General features: G+C 41.7%; 1 protein-coding gene across 1 annotated transcript in view; it reads left to right on the top strand.

Annotated features, from left to right (window-relative positions):
* LOC132815176 (dual specificity calcium/calmodulin-dependent 3',5'-cyclic nucleotide phosphodiesterase 1A-like) overlaps nucleotides 1-20,746 on the top strand; it is a 579,100-nt gene that overhangs the window by 68,136 nt on the left and 490,218 nt on the right. Inside the window, exon 2 of the mRNA XM_060823990.1 lies at nucleotides 9,461-9,511. Within this exon, the coding sequence (XP_060679973.1) occupies nucleotides 9,461-9,511 (51 nt within the window). The remainder of the gene's footprint in view (nucleotides 1-9,460; nucleotides 9,512-20,746) is intronic.

Raw genomic sequence — 20,746 nt, 5'->3', positions numbered from 1 at the left:
GGAGGTCATGTTGCATCTGTACAGGATATTGGTTAGGCCACTGTTGCACGTTGCGTGCAATTCTGGCCTCCTTCCTATTAGAAAGATGTTGTGAAACTTGAAAGGGTTCAGAAACGATTTACAAGGATGTTGCCAGGGTTGGAAGATTTGAGCAATAGGGAGAGTCTGAACAGGCTGGGGTTGGTTTCCCTGGAGCGTCGGAGGCTGAGGGGTGACCTTATGGAGGTTTCCAAAATTATGAGGTGCATAGATAGGGTAAATAGACAAAGTCTTTTCCCTAGGGTCGGGGAGTCCAGAACAAGAGGGCATAGGTTTAGGATGAGAGGGGAAAGATATAAAAGAAACCTAAGGGACAACGTTTTCATGCAGAGGGTGCTTTGTGTATAGAATGAGATGCCAGAGGAAGTGGTGGAGGCTGGTACAATTACACCATTTAAAAGGCAATTGTACAATTTGGATGTGTATATGAATAGGAAGGGTTTGGAGGGATATGGGCCAGGTGCTGGCAAGTGGGCCTGGATTGGGTTGGGATATCTGGTCGGCATGGACAGGTTGGACCAAAAGCTCTGTTTCCAGCTGTGCATCTCTATGACTCTATGACTCTCCACCTAGTTAAACTGTCCATTGCTCCACTGACTTTAGTGTCATCTGCAAATTTACTAATCCATCCAACTATGCCCATGTCTAATTCATTTATGAAAATGACAAACAGTAGTGGTCCCAAAACAGATCCTTGTGGCATACCACTAGTAACCAGACTCCAGGCTGAATACTTTCTATCAGCCACCACTCGCTGCCTTCTTTCAGAAAGCCAGTTTCTATCCCAAACTGCTAAATCACCCTCAATTCCATACCTCTGCACTTTCTCCAACAGCTTACCATGTGGAACCTTATCAAAGGCTTTACAGAAGTCCATGTACAATATACCATGTCAACTGCCCTACCCTCATCTACATGCTTGGTCACCTTCTCAAAAAACTCAATGAGGTTTGTGAGACATGACCTGCCCCTGACGAAACCATGTTGACTCTCTGAAATCAAATTGTTGCTTGCTCGATGATTATAAATCCTATCTCTTATAATCCTTTCCAAAACCTTTCCTACAACAAAAATAAGGCTCACTGGTCTATAATTACCTGGGTCATCTTGACTGCCCTTCTTGAACAAGGGCACAGCATTTGCAATCCTCCAGTCCTCAGGTACCAAACCTGTTGACCATGGCTCTGCTATCTTCTCCCTAGCTTCCCAGAGAATCCTCAGATAAATCCCATCTGGCCCAGGGGAATTGTCTACTTTCACTCCTTCTAGACTTGATAACAACTCATCGTAACTAACCTCGATCCTTTCTAGTCTAATATCTCGTATCTCATTCTTTTCCTCTACAATATTCTCCTTTTCCTGAGTGCAAACCAATGAGAATGTTCATTTAGCACCTCTCCAATCTCTACAGGGTCAACACTCAACTTCCCACTTCTGTCTTTGACTGGCCCTATTCCTACCCTAGTCATCCTTTTATTCCTCACATACCTATAGAAAGCTTTAGGCTTGTCCTTTGTTCTATTTGCTAAAGACTGCTAGTGTCCTCTCTTTGCTCTTCTTAACTCTCTCTTTAAATCCTTCCTAGCTGATCTGTAACTCTCCATCGCCTCATCTGAACCATCTTGTCTTATTAACACAAAAGCCTCCTTCTTCTGCAATTTCTGTAGTAAAGCACGGTTCCCTTACCTTATCACTTCCTCCCTGCCTGACAGGGACCTAGCTATCAAGGACAGGTGATCTCTGCAACACCCATTTCTCACCCTGTTCTATCCATGTCTCCAAAATGGCCACAACATCGAAATCCCATGTACCTATCCATGCTGCAAGCTCACCTACCTTGTTTTGGATACTTCTGGCATTGAAGTAGACACACGTCAAACCAGATTGTTGTCTGCCAGCACATTCCTGTGACCGTGAAATCCTCTCCCTGTCCTCCCTATGCTCATCCTCCTGTGCACTGCAATTACACTTCCAGTTCCCATCCCCCTGCTGAGCTAGTTTAAACCCACCCGAATAACACCAACAAATTTCCCACCCAGGATATTAGTACCCCTCTGGTTCAAGTGAAGACCATCCTGCTTGTACAGGTCCCACTTACCCCAGAATGAGCCCCAATTTTCCAAGTAACTGAAACCCTCTCTCCTGTACCATCCTTCAGCCACGTGTTCAGCTGATATCTCTCCCTATTCCTTGCCTCGCTATCACGTGGCACAGGAAACATACCAGAGATAACTACCCTGTTTGTTCTAGCTCTCAGCCTTCATCCTACCTCCCTGAAATCCTGCCTTACACCCCTATCCTTCTTTCTACTTATGTCAACCTAATAGTCCTTCTCTTCTGATGAAAATTCACAACTTGAAATATTAACTATGTTTTTCCTCTCCATAGATGCTGCTAGACCTGTTGAGTTTCTTCCAGCACATTCTGTTTTTGTATGTAGTAAGCCTTTACTGTTGTCAATATTGAGCCAACTTCTGCTGAAGACTTAATGCAGGCACCTTTCCCCAAGTAGTATTGTAACAGGTAAGTCACCATAGTCCCAGATGAATAAAGGGCTGCTGTCTCATTAGAGACAGATGACTGGTGCTGATTAAACCTGAAGGTCACCATGTTTCAGGCAGGGCAAGGTCAAGAATGTGGAACCTTATTAATGACCTCGACCAGTGCAGGCATTGAATGTAGGCTGTTAGCATCACCCTGCAATTACAAATCAGCCGTCCAGCCAACTGAACTAACCAAACACATTCCAAATGGGACCAGTAACTTGGGCTATCTATGCTGAATTGAATTTACCTAAGGTGTCTCAGATGATTCTGGTGAAATCAGTCATATATGAACTGTATACTGACAACACCTTGTTCTATCTCACCAACAATTATCTCAATTCCTCCACTGTTTCTAAATCATCAGATTAATTACTCATCATCCTGTACAGGATAAGCAGAAACCTCCTCAAATGAAACATTAAGAAGATTGAGTCTCTGCCACAAACTCCGATCTGATTTCATCCTGTAGTGGCAATTGACAGAGGCTGAACCAGACTCTTTACAACTTTGGCATCATGTTTGATCTCAAAGTGAACTTCCAGCTACATACCTGCGCCATCACTAAGACTGCCTACTCCTACCTTTGGTTAATCGGTGACTCTGCCTCTGCTACAATTCTTTCACTGAAATCGGCATAAATGCTTTTGTTATCTTTAGGTGAGACTATTCTAACTTCTCTTTAATGGTGTGCCTGCTGTTAAGTTGACATCACCTGAACCTTTGCTGCCATATCCTAATTCACAGGAAGATCCTTTCACCCATCGTGTCTAACTCATGGTTAAGCTACATCTTGATGTTAAAATTTTCATTCTTGTTTTCAAATTCCTTCCCAGCTTCATGCTTTCTCAACTGCAACAGCCTCATCACCATCTGAAACACCGTACACCTACAATTGTGATTTCTTGGACATCCCAGATGTTAGTTGCTCCACCATTGGTAGTTGTGCCATAAGGTCTGGAATTCCTTCCCTACATCTTTGCAGCTATTTACCTTGCTGTCCACCTCCAAAATGCTTCTCAAAACCAACTTATTTGATTGTGCTTTTCATCATCAATCCTTATGTAGCTCACAGCCAATTTTTGTTTGATAACGCTCTTGTGAATTGGCTTAGGATGGTTTTGCTATGGGCTCACCTTCTGTTTTATCATTGCTATTTCAAACTTCACCTACTTCAACTCCATTGCACTCTCAGTTGTATTCTCCTGTTGCACTCCACTGTACTCAAACGCAAAGGGAAAATACTGTAAATGTTGGAAACATTGCATGAGAACATAACACGGATAAAAACTAGCAGGTCTGGCATAATTTGTTGCAAGAAACCAAGTTAGAATTTCAGGTTGATGACCTTTTGATCAGGACCAAAGAGAAATAGGAAACATAAGGGCTTTTGACACCTCTCTTATGCAATTGTTGAGCTTGCAGTTCACCCTAATTTCTTCACTCGGTGCAGCTTTCACCCCTGAACCATTCGTAGTCCGTATTAGATTAGATTAGATTACTTACAGTGTGGAAACAGGCTCTTCGGCCCAACAAGTCCACACCGACCATCCGAAGCACAACCCATCCATTCCCCTATATTTCCCCTTTTACCTAACACTACGGGCAATTTAGCCAATTCGCCTGACCTGCACATCTTTAGACTGTGGGAGGAAACCGGAGCACCCGAAGGAAACCCACGCAGACATGGGGAGAATGTGCAAACTCCACACAGTCAGTCGCCTGAGTCGGGAATTGAACCCAGGTCTCTGGCGCTGTGAGGCAGCAGTGCTAACCACTGTGCCACCGTGCCGCCCACACGGTTTGACTAAGTCAAGCTCTTAGCTATTTGTCATCACCTGGACCTACTGGTTATCTCAATCAGCCATCCAAGCAGCTAATTTCAAGAAAATCCACTTCAGAGGAGTGGGCAATATTCAAAAGAATTATGGTGAGAATATAGGGCCAATGTAGTCGAATGTAGAAGGTGAAGGGTGGGACTGGAGAATCCTGAATGTCCAGGGATGTACAGAATTGAATAATAAAAGAAAGCAAGCTCATGGTAGGGACCTAAGGCCCAGGACAGCGGTTATCCTGGGGGTGAAGAGGGTGTACAGAGGATTGTTTAACAGAAATTAGAAGAGCAAAGGCAGGTCATGAAAAAATTGGCGGATAATATTAAGAAAATTTCAAAGACATATATAGCTTAGCGGCAATAGAATACTCAGGGAAAGCGAAAGATCCATTTGGGATCAAAGTGTCAATCTCCATCTAGAGCTGAGGGTTTAAATTGGTACTTTGCATCTATATTCACTATGGAGAAGGACAGTCTGGGGATAGAAATGAGGGCTAGGAACTGTGATATACTAGAACAAACTAGCTTTGAGGGAGGAGATATCAGTGGTTGACGTGGTCTTGAAAGTGGAGGAGTTCCAAACCCTTGATGTGTACCAGACTTTTGCAAAAGGTAAGGGTGGAGATTACAGGGGTTCTGACATTAATTTTTAAATCCTCTCTGTCCACAGGAGGATAGCTAATGTGGTACCATTACTCAAGGAGGGTGGGAGAGATAAACCAGGAAACTACAGGCCAGCAAGTCAACTACCATCAGTGGTAGAGGAAACTATTGGAACAAAAAAATCTGAGGGGCAGAATTAATCTCTATTTGAAGAGGCATAAAAGAATCAAAGATAGTCAGCCTGTTTTTGTCGGGGGAGATAATGTCAACAAATTTGCTTGAATTTTCTATGAATTTCTCTAGATATGAGTTGGGCAGTTGATGGACTTGAGTAAAGCTTTTGACAAGATTTTGTGTGGCAGATTGGTTTAGACGCTAAGAGCCCATGGCTTTTAATGTAAGGTAATGATGGAGCTATATAACATATTAGTTAGGCCCCAGCTGGATACTATGTGCAGTTCTGATTACTACACTTTAGGAAGGACGTGATTGCACTTGAGAGGGTGTAGCGGTGATTGTCCAGGATTTTGCCCCAAACTGGTGCAATTCAGCTATGATGCGGAAGTAGATAGTCTGCCATTGTTTACTTTAGAGCAGAGAAAGCTGTGGGGAGGAAGCTGATGGGGGTGTACAAAATTGTGAGGGGCATAGATAGAGCAGTTAGGAAGAAACCTTATCCTTCGTTGAGGGTCAATAATTAGGGGGCGCACATTTAAGGTAAGGAGCAGGAAGGTTTAGAGGGATTTAAGGAAAATATTTTTCACCCAGAAATCTGGATCTCATTGCCTATAAGGGTAGTAGAGGCAGGAACTCTCAAGACATTTAAGATGTATTCAAATAAGCAATTGAAACACCCAGGCTTTGGACCAAGGGCTGGAAAATGGGATTAGAACAGTTAAGATGCTTTTTAAAATTGATTTATGGGATGTGGGCATCGCTGGCAGGCCAGCATTTATTGCCGGCTCCTAATTGCCCTTGAGAAGGTGGTGGTGAGCTGCCTTCTTGAATGGCTGCAGTCCATTTGCTGTAGATTGACCCACAATGCCATCATGGAGGGAATGTCAGAATTTTGACCCAGCAATGACGATATATTCCTAAGTCAGGAATGTGACTGGCTTGGAGGGAACTTAAAGGTGGTGGTGTTTCAATGTATCTGTACTTCTAGATGGAAGTGGTCATGGGTTTGGAAGGTGCTGTCTGAGGATCTTTAGTGAATTTGATAACTGAGTTGATGCTTGATAACTGACATGGGATATGAGACGCCAAACCCTCTATTACCTAAATTACCGTATGCCTGGATATGGCAGGACGACAGAGCTGAGACCTGTTCCATTGGTTGTGGAATTACTCAGCTCTCTTCTAGCTGCTTTTGCTATCTGGCTCGTAAGTAGTGCCTTGTAGGTTCATCAGCTTGATACCTCATTTGTAGATACGGCTGGTGCTGCTCCTAGAAGCCCTCCATCATTGCTCTTTTTATCAGATTGGTCCTCTGGCTGAATGGTAATGGGACAGTGGAGGATATGCTGGGCCTTGAGGTTGCAAATTATGTTGGAGTACAAATCTGCTGCTACTGATAGCTCACAGTGCCTCAGTGACTTGCTCGATTTATTTGATGTCTGATTTAGACTGTTGATAGTGTCTGACAACATGATGGAATGGATTCCCAAAGTGACAATGGGAATTAGTCTCCACAGGAACACCTATCGATACCATCATGTACAGATGTATCTGTAGCCGGTAGATTGGTGAGGACGAGAAAAAGTGTATTTTCCCCCTCACCCAAGGGATGATGGTATGTGGTAATCAACAGGAGGTTTCCTTGCGTATGGTTGGTTACTTTACATCTTCCTCACAGCACACATTCCCACTTATCTTTGTGTGATCCAGGAACTTGGAATATTACAGTTGGTCTCCACATCCAATTCATTCCTATATTGTGAATAGCTGGGGTATAAGCACTGATAAATCACAGCCTGATAATGTGAGGATGACCTACTTATTTCTGCTTGTTAGCCAATCCTTAATCCTTGCACATGATCTCTTATCCATGCACTTTAATCTTTTTAACCAACCTCCAATGAGGGACTTCAACAAAAGCCTTTTAAAGTTCAAGTATACTATATCCATCAAATTCATTTCTGTTAGTAATATTCTCAAAACACTCTCAGCTCACCAAAAACTATTTCCCATTTGCAAATCCATCCTGACTTGCTCAATCAGGTCGTTATTATCCAAATATTCGTTTTTTAGATTAGATTACTTACAGATTAGATTACTTACAGTGTGGAAACAGGCCCTTCGGCCCAACAAGTCCACACCGACCCGCCGAAGCGCAACCCACCCATACCCCTACATTTACTCCTTACCTAACACTACGGGCAATTTAGCGTGGTCAATTCACCTGACCCGCACATCTTTGGACTGTGGGAGGAAACCGGAGCACCCGGAGGAAACCCACGCAGACACGGGGAGAACGTGCAAACTCCACACAGTCAATTGCCTGAGTCGGGAATTGAACCCGGGTCTCAGTTGCTGTGAGACAGCAGTGCTAACCACTGTGCCACCGTGCCGCCCATCCCACTGTGCCACCGTGCCGCCCATTTCTGCTTGTTTATCCCATCCTTACACAGCAAACATTTTATTACCCGGCACCTATGGGACCAGGAGTCTGTCAGTTGATTAAATATTCCAGGTAATCAAGAGGTCCACATAATCAATGTGAAAACACACAGTAAGTGATAGAAACAAAATGCTGGGCGTCTATACATCAGTCTTATACTTTTTTTACAGCATATTTCACTTAAATAATAATGCAACTTTACCTTAAATAAAACTTACCTGCAGAGAACCGTCAAATGACTACTTACATATCCCGGAGATTGCAATAATTTAGTAAACTTCCAGTATTTCAGGTATATAATTTTTGCCGGTTCATAAGATGCTGGTTAAAACAAATTTTTTTATTAGATTATAGCATTTTCCCTATTACTGACATAAGGCTAACAGGTTTGTTGTTCCCTGTTTATTTTCTCCCTTCTTTCTTAAATAGTGGGCTGACATTTCCTAGCTTCCCATCTATAGGAATCATTAGTGCATTGACATAGGAATAGGAGTAGACCAGTCAGCCCTTTGAGCCTGCTGATTGAACCTGCTCAATAAGATCATGGCAGATCTGTGGCTGAACTGTTGTGGTCTTTGAAGTTCCGTCATCTCAGCTCCAGGATATTGCTGCAGGACATCATCCTGATACAGTCCTAGGCCCAACTATCTTAAACAAGGGTATCAAGGTTTATGGACCCAAGGTTCGGCCGCAGATCAGTTCCGTCATCTCAACTTCAAAGACCACGACCATCTTCCTCTGTGCTCAGTATAACTTTGGTAGTTGTCCCTTGATTCCTGGTCATGTTAGTTTATAAAGGACTAGCTGATGCCATACTTGATTGAATGCTGGTCACCTCATCTTTGGAGTTCAGCTCTTCTGTTCCTATTTGGACCAAGCCTTTACTGAGATGATGAGCTGAATGACCTGGTGAATCCTTGAGCTCATACTTGAGCTCATCTGTCACACTGGCCATTGTACTCAGCTATCAGTCTCTATTGTACTCATTCGGAGCATATTCTATTTTTCTCACTTGTCACATTTATCATTGTACACATCCACTGTTCTCCATTCAACTGGCCTATTATATTCTTTATGTGAGACCTTGCAACAAAAGTGTCAACTTATAACATTTAATTGGCACTTGTGAATGCTAAATTATAGGAAAGATGTGAATGCATTGGAGAGAGTGCAAAAGCAATTTGCAAGAATGGTTCAGAGAATGAAAAACTTCAGTTACACGGATAGATTAAAAAAGTTGGGTCTCTCTGGAGGGAAGAAGGCTGAGAGGACAGTTTCTAAGTTTTCAAAATTATGAGTGAGCTGGATAGAGTAGATAGGAAGAATCTGTTCCTGCTTATGTGAGGGAAAGAATGAGAGGCATGACTTAAAGTGATGTGCAAACAGAGCAAGGTGGTGTAAGTAAAATCTTTTCCCACACGGTGAGGGTATGGAATGCCCAGCCTGGAAATGTTGGGGAGACACGTTCAATTGAGACATTCAAAGGGGACACTGGATCATTGTTTGAATGAAATGTTGTGTATGGATGTGGGGAAAAGGCAAAAGATTGGCATTAGGCAGTAGAACCAGTGCAGACACTATGAGCTGAATAGCCTCTTTCTCCAACATAACTATTTTGTGATTGTGCGAACTCAAATATGAAAGTAAGAATGTGTGAACTGTTGATTTTAATCTTTAGTACCGAAACACATTTGTTAATCGGATAGAGCCAAAAGTTGGTAATTAAATAAAGTTGCCCCTCTGAAACTCAATGCATTATCTGTGAATGAATGACTCAGTAAAGATCTTGCTAAGAAGTTCTTTGCAACTTTTTGTTTTCAGTTGCTAATGAAAAGCCTGATCGGAATCCACGACCAGTTGAAAGATTTGCACGTAAGTACGAGATTTTTTTGTTCTTAATTTTCATTCTTTTGGTAAATGTTCTGAAATGATTGCACACTTGTGCTTTACGTTTCTTGGTAACTTAATGAATAATGAATGTCACAATCACTTAAAATGTACCATTTGCTACATAGTTAAACACAACTTTCTGGCATCACTTTGAATTCTATTTCTCCAAACCCTTTCAGATGTTCTATTGTTAATTCTTCTATGCCTGGAGCTTTACCTGTACTCATTAACTTGCATGCACACAACGTCTGTTGTTATCTATTTCTTTATACCTGTCAAAGATTTCACCTTCCAGTGTGGAACTCACATTTCTGATTTATTTCCGGTTTCAATATGTCATCATACATCCTATTACACCTTTTCACTTTCTCCTCCCTGCAGGCATTCTTTATTTTCTTTCCAATTTCTTCACAATTGGGTGTGTCTCCTTTCTTATGAAATTCACAATTGGAGAGAATAGTAATACATTTGAAGCAGAAATTGATGAAATACAGCCTGGATTTAATCCTGGAGTGGCAAAAGTGGAGGGAATAGTGATTGTAACCTTCATTAAATATGCAGAAGTAAACAGAAACATTCCCATACAAAAAGTGTTTGATCATATTTGTCACGAAAAATTAGCGGTTGCGTTCCTGAAATGTTACATTGACTGTAAAGATGTGTGACTTATCCAGTGTCTACAATGGGACGAAGTATTAAGCATCAGGCTAGACAGGAACAGTTAGATATATTTTAAGTGAAGAGAGGTGTATAGCAAGGTTATGTGCTGCAGTCAAAATTATTCAACTTGCACATAGAACAAATATTCCTATAGTTGGATATACTTCCAAGGGTAAATGTTAAAGACAAGAGCATTGAAATTTTAGATACACTGACAACACAGTTTTACTTGCAGAGTCACAGAGGCCTCACAAAATATAGAATTCAGAACTTTAGATTTTGAATTGAGTATCAACACCAAAATGTAAAAACGACGGCAGTTATTAGGAATGCATCAGAAGAAACTGAGGATTGAAGCAGCTGCTGTTGCGCAGGAACACGTCAATACCTTTGTCTGTTTAGGACAAATGACAACGGATAATGGCAGATTTGACACAGAAATTAGAAGGCTAGAGATGGCCAGAAGTAATTTTGTGAAGATAAAGGATACATTAATACAAAAAATACTCAAGCTTGGAGCGAAAGGTACACAAGATGCTATATTCAATCACTTTTCTGAATGCTTCAGAAACATGGACAATACGTTAACAACTGTTGAACAAAATGGAAGCTTTTGAAATGTCTGTGTTAAGATAATGCCATAAATTCCATGTACTCATAATTGCAAGAGTAAAAAAGACAAAACTATCTATATGTTCTAGTGCGACCATCTATCCTAAATAGTGACAACTTGAAAAGAAACTGTCTTTGATCAGAGCTGAATGGCTTGTAGAGATCTCTTCTGAAGGGCAAAGTGGAGTTGAGCAGGAAGATGTGTTGACCCAGACATAGTGGGTATAATGAATCTGGCAGAGTGCTTGTGTGAGGATGAAGCAAAACAGACAAGTGTGGCACACCATGACAGCAGGTCCCCGTAGCTACAAGCCACGGCCATTGGGAGGTGAATATTCTTCAATGAAAGTTTGTCTGCTGCATGTCCTTTGAATTGCGATGATAACTTGCTTCTCAAACTGTGTACATTGGTCCATTCATGATTTGCTTAATTTTTCTTTCTTTAGTTTGATTTCCTCACTCCCTCTTTGCAGTCAAAAGCTCATGCAACGGAAAGTGGAAAGTCCAATTTATACTACAAAACCTAGGATGTGTTGCTGGTCAAAGCACAGCAGGCCAGGCAGCATCTCAGGAATAGGGATGCTGCCTATTCCTTAGATGCTGCCTGGCCTGCTGTGCTTTGACCAGCAACACATTTTCAGCTGTGATCTCCAGCATCTGCAGACCTCATTTTTTACTACAAAACCTAGGAAACTGGTTTATCAATGTGCTTTTCATTGGCTCAACATCCTTGCCCTTCAAACATCATAACAAAAGAAGAAATCAGCATCTCTGGTCTCCTGGCATTTAAAGGTTGGATACACCACCACCATGACTTTGTGGAACTTCCATGTGTCCCAGAAAATCATTCCAAATATCCCAGCTTTTTAACCTGGTTGTGGCCTTGCTTCCCCTTCTCAAGAGATGATCTCCAATTGTCGGAGAAATTTCCCGTTTCCAATAAACCTTGTACACAGACCTTGTGAAATTGACAAATCTGTTTATTTCACGATATTGGGGGAAGAGGTCAATGAAGTCTCACCTCAGAATGACCACTCAGCACTGATGAGTCTTAACCTCTTCCCTCAACTACAGGTGTATACTGTTTATAAAGGGTTACAAATGGCTGATGGTTAGTTACAGAACAATACAGTCTAACTACGATAGATAGTTCAACAATATTAAAAAGGTTAACAATACTACTGGTCTAACAACATTGATTAGTTGACTAATTGAAACTGATCGTGTTCATAGTAGCAAGTGGTCAGAGGCTTTCAATATTAAATAGTTTGGTGACATCTTGCCTGCAGGGGTATTGTTTTAGCTGGAGTTCCCATGGAGAGAGAGGGAGAGACCTCTTGGAGGACTCATCAGTGGGTGCAGAGGTACAGCAGCATTGTCAGTGAGAGAGTTCATTCAGCGGGTCACTTAACTAACATATTTCCTCCGGTCAGGGAAATGGCTTTCACAGCCAATTCCTGTGAATGGCCTCAGCGAATTAACTAGCATGTCTCCTCTAAGCAGAGAAAATGGCTTCCACAGTCAAAATGGTTTCCCTTCTCCCACACCAACCAAAACTCTCTTACTGTATTGTTCTTTTCCCTCTTGACAACTCATTGCATCATCATATCCGTCATCTCTCAGTTTCTGGGCCCATGCATTCTAACAATCTCTCTCAATTGTATTCAGACTTCTATACCTCTCACAAAGATTTCACAGCATCTTATTGCTTCAAAATGTTCCTTGGTTCCACTACTTCCATAAATTTCTTGTTTCTTGCTTAATAGCCACGTCTTCCTTTGTACATTTTGTGAAGAGACTTATACTGTTGCTATTTCTTTTTCGTAACTTATTATTTCATGGCCTGTGGATATCCTTGGCAAGACCATGATTCCAAATGGGCCTTGAACTGAAGGGGGGTAAAGAGTCAACCCCATTGCTGTGGGTTGGAAAACGTGTAGATGAGGCTAGGTAAGGATGGCATCTTTCCCTGAAAGACATTTACAAATCAGTTGGGTTTTTACAACAATCAGTTTCATGGTAATTATTTCTGATAAGTAGCTTTCAATTCCAGTCTTATTTTCAATTAACTTGTTCAGTTCCATCAGCTGCCATAAAACTTAAACTGAAATAATTTGACAACCTAAACAGGTTACATGTTGATTATTTTGGAAATATGCTGAATGTTTGTCTCCTCTTGAGTGACGAAAGCAATGATGGGAGAGTTGGAAATTTCAACAATGATGGAAAAATCAGATATCAATATCAAGGAAAGGATTTCTAATTATCCCCTTAAGGTTCAAATGGTGACTTCTGACTCTCATGAGTGAGTCGCAATTACTATGTTTCTATTGATTTGCATCTTATTAAATTTCTGGATGTTATCTTCTGTTACCCCAAAACAACTACATTAGACCAATTCCTGACCTCTAAGTCAGAGTGGTTTCCTGGTGTCAACAGCACCCTGCTTACTTCTATGGGCTTCATACCACTCTGTCTTCACCATAATGTCTGAGCATGTTGTATGTACATCATCCTTTTCCACCCTTAATCCACGTGAGTGAACATCACTGAACCATCAGCTGCACCACATCCTCATGGGTTCTTTCAAACTAACAGAGTCAGCAATTTCAGCCTTTTAGGACTTCACTTTGGAGGTCAGGGCCACTTCTCACTTCCATGCTTTTGTCATGTTGCTTTGCACAAGGGGACAGGCACAATGTTCATGTACCTATGCAGAATACATCTCTAAGTTCTTAGCTTATTTCCTTAGTGTTCACTCACTTTGTACTTCCTTGGAGTCTGCCAGTCTCAGTGGCTTGCATTGCTTTTTAGCACTTGTCATAGTTCATAGCACTCAACAATGGGTTGGACATGTTTCTACGTGACATGATTTAACACCTACAGCATGTACCAACAAACACAATGCTTGTGCTTCAACGAAAGGAGGACTGTGTACTTAATGGGGTCAAGGAGAACCACTGTCAGTTAAGAGGCTCATCCAATTCAAGTCAAGGGGATTATAGGTACGTCAGCCCAGGGTGCCATAGTGCTGGGAAAATCTGGGGTTGGACTGGGTTGTTGAGGGAATAACTGTGCAGAAAGAGACAATTTAAGATAGAAAAGTGGGAGCTAATAGACTTTGAGAGAGGAGGGAGAGTTGTGATAGGTAGGGCTATCACTTTGGCCTCAATGGGGAAAGACTACGAGACCAACCAGGCATGGCAATAGGCAAAACCATGCTTTTGGGTTGAATTGGGGCTATTACTGTCAAGAATAGTGGAAGGCCGAAAGGTCATCACAGACACAAAGACAGCAAAAGAGAAAAGGAATGTCAAGGCTTCGTGGGATAATTCTGAGTCTCAGGTAGAATCATTCACCAGGCCATGAATGGAAAGCCTAACTTGTTAAAGTAATTTATTGTTTGTTTCTCTTCAGGAGTGCAGCATCTAATCTTTGCAGAGAACATAGCTACATTTCACAGCTCCTACTCATCATTAAACAGAAAGTAGTGATCATTGAGACAGTGCTCATTGAATGGTATTAAGATTCAATTGCTTTGTAGGTTTCAGTCATCACATGATAGCCACGTGTTGTATAGTGGAATATACCAGCATCCTTTTCACCCTTCCATTCTCAGTTAGCTTTCAGAATGTGTACCAATTGGTAAAGTGCCTAGAAACCATTCTGTAGGACAGTGTGCAACCTGAGAGAGCAACTTCCTGTACTATAATAGAGCATATAGATGTGAACGTTTTATCGTAGACCTCCCAGCCTTGAATGGTGGTGTGCTCCCTGGGAAACCTGATAAAGGGAATGAAAGTGTGTCTCCAGAGGTGTGTGGAATCATCACAGATTTTGTACTCTCACTTAACAAGGATTGGGTGGTAATGTGGAAGATGTGTGCAGACCAGGGCCACATACAATCCCTTGCAATTGGGATAAAAAGCACAAATTGTTCTGCCTCAGTGTTGTCCATATTAAAGTGCAACACCTAGGATGCTGTTGCCATTGTCACAATGATGATCAATGACCCTGATGCCTGGTTCTGTCTGCAGTGAAGCTGAGGAGACAGTAGCTTGTGAGTGATGAGCACTGCTTGGCTTGTATCATGTTTTGCCCAAAAACCCAAGTTATTTCCCTTTGACTTTGTCTCATCAGCCAATGAGAACAACTTTGTTTTGTCTACTCTATCTTAACCTGTCATCGGTTTGATGACCTCTAACATATTAGATTAGATTCCCTACAGTGTGGAAACAGGCCCTTTAGCCCAACAAGTCCACACCAACCCTCCGAAGAGTAACCCACCCAGACTCATTTCCCTCTGACTAATGCACCATAACACTACAGGCAATTTAGAATGGCCAATTCATCTGACCTGCACATCTTTGGACTATGGGAGGAAACCGGAGCACCTGGAGGGAACCCTCGCAGACACTGGGAGAATGTGCAAACTCCACACAGGCAATCACCCAAGGCTGGAATTGAACCTGATGCTGTGAGGCAGCAGTGCTAACCACTGAGCCACCGTGCCGTCCAAATATCCCTCTTCAATCTCCTATTTTCCAAGGAGAACAGCCAGTTTATTCAGCCCGACTTTGCTGTTACAAACCCTCATCCTTAGAACCATCCTCGTATATCTGTATGCCTTCCCAAGGGCCCTCATGCCCTTCCGACCTTGTGGTGACCAGTACAGAATGGCGTCCCAACCGGATGTTTAATGACATTCAACATAACTTCTTCGTGCTTGTATTCAGCCCCTCCATTTCTGAAGCCCACGATGCCACATATTTTGTCAACTACTCTCTCAGTATGTCTTGTGTCCTTCAAAGAGATGGTCAAATCTAGAGGGTATAAATAATTGGTGGAGGTATGCCTGTTGCGTTGCCCTATGCTTCATATTGAGTGATGCCCTTCCGGCTTTATCATTACATTTCTTGAACAGAGTGAAATGCCAATGGCTTCTCATGGACTGTGGCTAATGACCTTTGCAGGGAGGTGACAGATGAGGACATCAGCAGCAAGTGAGCTGAGACAGGAGCAGGGTTGGAAAACAATGCAGAGATTCTGACAGGTAGTCTTAATGATGGTGCAAATATGTGCTGAAGGCATTAATGTTTGCCAGTGAATAATATTTTCTCCATTGACTGTGATTTTCTCAGTGCACTGCAGCATGTATATTTATTTTTCCATTTAACCAGTTAATTTTTACAATGTCCACATTGCCTCTGTTGCATCCATATTGCGATTGTAATCAACATTATTAACATAGTCGGAGCTTTAATTGACACTAAATTTGATATCTCAAGTGTACTGTTATATGGCAGCAGGAATCTGTCTGATTGCTACAGTATGAGGGGTTTTTAGAGATTGGTATCATGACAGTGATTAGGGCAGAATAATGGGAAGTTTTTCTCTGTCCTTTTGTACCTGTATTTTACAATTGTTTGAAAGTGGAAGTGTAGCATTCCTATCAGTGATAGACTGTAGTGTACAAGATGCTGCCTAACCTGCTGTGCTTTGACCAGCAACACATTTGCAGCTGTGATCTCCAGCTGTACAAGATATCAACCTTCCATCTTCCATAGTAACTATCTTCTATTTTCATGAATATTATTTTTGTCGATTCAAACATTAAGGGATAAAATATACAAGCAAATGTTAATTTTAGCTTAAAGGTGTTCACACGAGTTGCAATACATTTAAAATCCACCAGATGGCAGCATGGGCCTATGGGCTGTCAGGATAAAATTGCATATAAGAGATTTGTCCTTGAGGGTTGTCAAAGTGTGGAATTCTCTTGCCTGGAAAGCAGCAGAGTTTGAGCCATTGAATTCATTTCAGGCTGAGTTAGGTAGATTTTTGACTGACCAAGGAATATTAGGGTAACGTGGCGGGATCAGACAGGACAGTGGGGTCGATGTCTCAACAACATAACAGCCTTGAAAGGCTGAATGGTCTATTTTAAAATATTCTCTGAACCTAAAATATAAAAATATTTTTTAGAACTCTCAGTTGGATAGAAGTGGGCAATCATATAATTTTTTTCAATGTTAGAGGGTGAGCATCCATTTAAATTTTTGGGAGCAGTTCATGAAACATTATCTGAAAACTTTTTGTCTGAGAAATTAACTAAGTTGATTTTCAGCTGCTTTATATCCTGGATTAAATATGTATGTGTGGGTGAGCAGGTGTTCCCACCTCTTAGTCAGTCACCTGATTGATGTCTACAAAATCATGAGAGGTACAGACAGGGTGGATAGCAAGAAGCTTTTCCCCAGAGTGGGGGACTCAATTACTGGAGTCGCAAGTTCAAAGATTAGTGGAGATATGTCATAGAGTCATAGAAATGTACAGCATGGAAACAGACCCTTCGGTCCAACCCGTCCATGTCGACCAAATATCCCAAACCAATCTAGTCCCACCTGCCAGCACCCGGCCCATATCCCTCCAAACTCTTCCCATTCATATACCCATCCAAATGCCTCTTAAATGTTGCAATTGTACCAGCCTCCACCACTTCCTCTGGCAGCTCATTCCATACACGTACCACCCTATGTGAGGAAAACGTTGCCTCTTAGGTCTCTTTTATATCTTTCTCCTCTCACCTAAACCTATGCCCTCTAGTTCTGGACTCCCCACCCCAGGGAAAAGACTTTGTCTATTTATCCTCTCAATACCAGAAACTTGGCTGTTTGTGCTACGTTCCCCTGAGAATCCATCACCCCTTAGATTTTCCAAAACAGCATACCTGTTTGTAATGGGTATATCCACAAAAGACTCCTGCCCTAGGTACCGACTTCTCTCACCCTTCCTGTAGTTAACCCATGTATGTGGCAGTATCTGACAATTTCCCCCCTTCCTATAACCGCCATCCATCACAAATTATTGCTGTTGCAAATTCCTCATCGTTTCTATCTGTCTCTCCAACTGATCCACTCGATCTGATAAGATTCGCATCTAACAGCATTTATGGTAGATATAATCCACAGTAACCCTTAAACTCTCTTTAAACTCCCACATCTGACAAGAAGTACATATCACTGCAAAGGCCATTTTTGCTCCTTTACAATCTACAGACCCAGAAAATAACACTGTCTTATTCCTCTATAAACACTGCCCCAGATTAAATTAATAGCTATGACTTATATTTTAAGTTTAATTAAGAGACTTATCTCCAAAAACATATAAATCAAGAAAGAATCCACTATACTCACTAATGCAGCCTTTCTCTTGGACAGACTTAAAACAACAATTAACTTATCTGAGTCTGTGTTGTGAACTTCGCCCAACAGTTCCTCCAAGATTAGTTGCATTCCAATGTCCAGCGATTCACGAATTCAAACAGCAAAGGCAGTAACTGTGCAGGTTTTCTCTCTCTCTCTCTCCTGCACTGTCCTCACCATGTGCTTCCTTTGTCTGCTCTTCTCCCTCTTAAACTGCTATTGTTTTGACTTTTTTTTCCCAAAGTTCCAAAACAATGCAACAGCATATAAAACAGTAATTGCTGCTCCTGGAATTCAAGGAAATCATCTCCAACACCTAAAATACCTCAAAAAATAGGAGCAGCTCTTATGGCCAAAAATTTTTCCTGTCCTCCATCTTGGATTATCCAGCGTAAAAAGTTTTTTACGCAGAGGGTGGTGGGTGCCTGGAATGCATTGCCAGCAAAAGTGGTAGAGGTGGGCACAATAGCATCATTTAAGATGTGTCGAGACAGATACATAAATAGGCATGGAGCAGAGGGATGCAGACCCTTAAAGAAAATAGGCAACAGGTTTAGATAGAGGACCTGCATTGGTGTAGGCTTGGAGGGTGGAAGGGCCCGTTCCTGCACTGTAAATTTTTTGTTTTTTGTTCTTCTTTGAAATTCCACACACTTTCCTAAGACAGCCTGAGCAAGTGACTTAGTCTAGCAAGCCATTCAGTTCAAGGGAAATTATGGATGGATGCTATATGCTGGTCTTGATAACGACATCCAGGCCCCATGAAAGAATGACAAGATGCCAACTGAGCTGGGATCTGCTGGGTTTGGTGAGGAGCTACATGTGTCTAAGTCCCAGCTCCCCCTTTGTTGTTTCTGGGATATTGTCTGAATTAATTTTCAGACTAGTATGCTACATGCCACCACCATTTCTTTCAACAAAGAAGTTTATATTATATCAGAAACCATACTTGCTTTTCATAGAAATTAAGATACCGAAAGCATTGCCTCTGTGAGGTATTTCATCATGTCTGCATAACTTGCAAAACATTTTACAACCAACACAAAATGTTTGGTCTCATTTCATAGTGTTTCATCCATAGACCTGAATAATGACTCAACTACTTAAAAGTGTAGTGTGTTTGGAAGCATATAGTAACAGTGGACTTCCCACCCACTTAACTGAACAACTGAATTCAATACTTCACTGCCATACTCCTCGGTTTGTAAGGTATCTTCCTTATCAAACCTTCTATATGACCTCCAACATAACCTTCAACAGTGTGGCAAGGTGTTGTTCCTACAATCTATTAGACTGGATGATACTGAATCTTTCATTTGAGGGAGGGACCATTTACTGAGGCAAAATGTTTGGGAAATGATACAGTTCCATTTTTCTAGGTCTTTGTCCCTTTTAAATTAATCTGTACCAAGAATGGAGGGATACATCCTGAGGGGCTGGCTCTGACACCGCAGTAATGCTCCTGCTATGTCTGACAGCCATCATCTGATGAACTGCCATCATCACAAAGAAAAGCATGAGGTTGGATTTGGGGAGGTGGGGGATTGAAAAAGATAGGAAATTAAGATACCGAAGGCATTGCCTTTGTGAGGTATTTTATCATGTCTGCATAACTTGCAAAACATTTTACAACCAACACAAAATGTTTGGTCTCATTTCAGCTGTGTAGCAATGATAACATTCTTGCTTCTAAATCAGAAAATAATGGGCATTTGACCCCATTCCAAATACTTAAGTTTATAAACGAGGCTAACATTTCAGTGCAGTTGAGTCAGGATCCATTGTTGGTGATGGTGTTTTTCAGGTAAAATATTGATCTCACTTTTTTCTGAGGTAAATGAAGATGCGTGGTGCTGCAAGTGTAGTCTTTCATACCTTGACCAATGGCCATCTCTCAACTAACATGACTGAGTCATATTTTCTGGACATTTGCCTCTTTACTCTCTATGTGACTGTACCATGACAAATTGATCACTGCGATTTTCAACATTACACCATGGACTAAACTTAAAAGTGTTGACAGACTTTATTTAAAGTGCTATATAAATGCAAGATTTTTCCATTTCCTTTTCATTGTGGTTATGCAGGCAAACATAGCATCCAATATTTGAGAGGTAGTGAGTCTATGTTAGAATTAGACCTAATTCTTGCCAACACCTTATCCTAATACCCAGCAAGGCAAAATTTAAGGTGGAAAAACAGTGCACCCTTTTATGCAGCAAACATTTGACTTCTTTAAAATGAATGGATTGACTAATAGAGTAGTTAAAACAGATGGACAACTTCAGGTTGTAACGCATGTACCAACACATTCAATTGTGGGCAGCACGGTGGCTCAGTGGTTAGCACTGCTGCCTCACAGTGCCAGGGACCAGGTTCAATTCCCAACTCAGGCAACTGTCTGTGTGGAGTTTGCACATTCTCCCCGTGTCTGCGTAGGTTTCCTCCAGGTGCTCCAGTTTCCTCCCACAATCCAAAGATGTGCAGGTTAGGTGAATTGGCTGTGCTAAATTGCGCATAGTGTTAGGTGCATTAGTCAGGGGTAAACATAGGGGAATGGGTTTGGATGGGTTGCTTTTCGGAGGGTTGGTGTGGACTTGTTGGGCCGAAGGGCCTGTTTCCACACTGTAGGAAATCTATCCTAAATCTAATTAGGACAATTTTCCTCACTGATTTCTTTTTCCCAAGCAGTCATTACAAAAGCATTCACAGGTCCAGGCATCATGAGGTAGTCTACTGT

This window comes from Hemiscyllium ocellatum, chromosome 4 (assembly GCF_020745735.1).
Source record: "Hemiscyllium ocellatum isolate sHemOce1 chromosome 4, sHemOce1.pat.X.cur, whole genome shotgun sequence".
Taxonomy (NCBI): domain Eukaryota; kingdom Metazoa; phylum Chordata; class Chondrichthyes; order Orectolobiformes; family Hemiscylliidae; genus Hemiscyllium; species Hemiscyllium ocellatum.
Note: the sequence above shows the minus strand (reverse complement) of the source record. Positions and strands in the feature narration are given on the sequence as shown.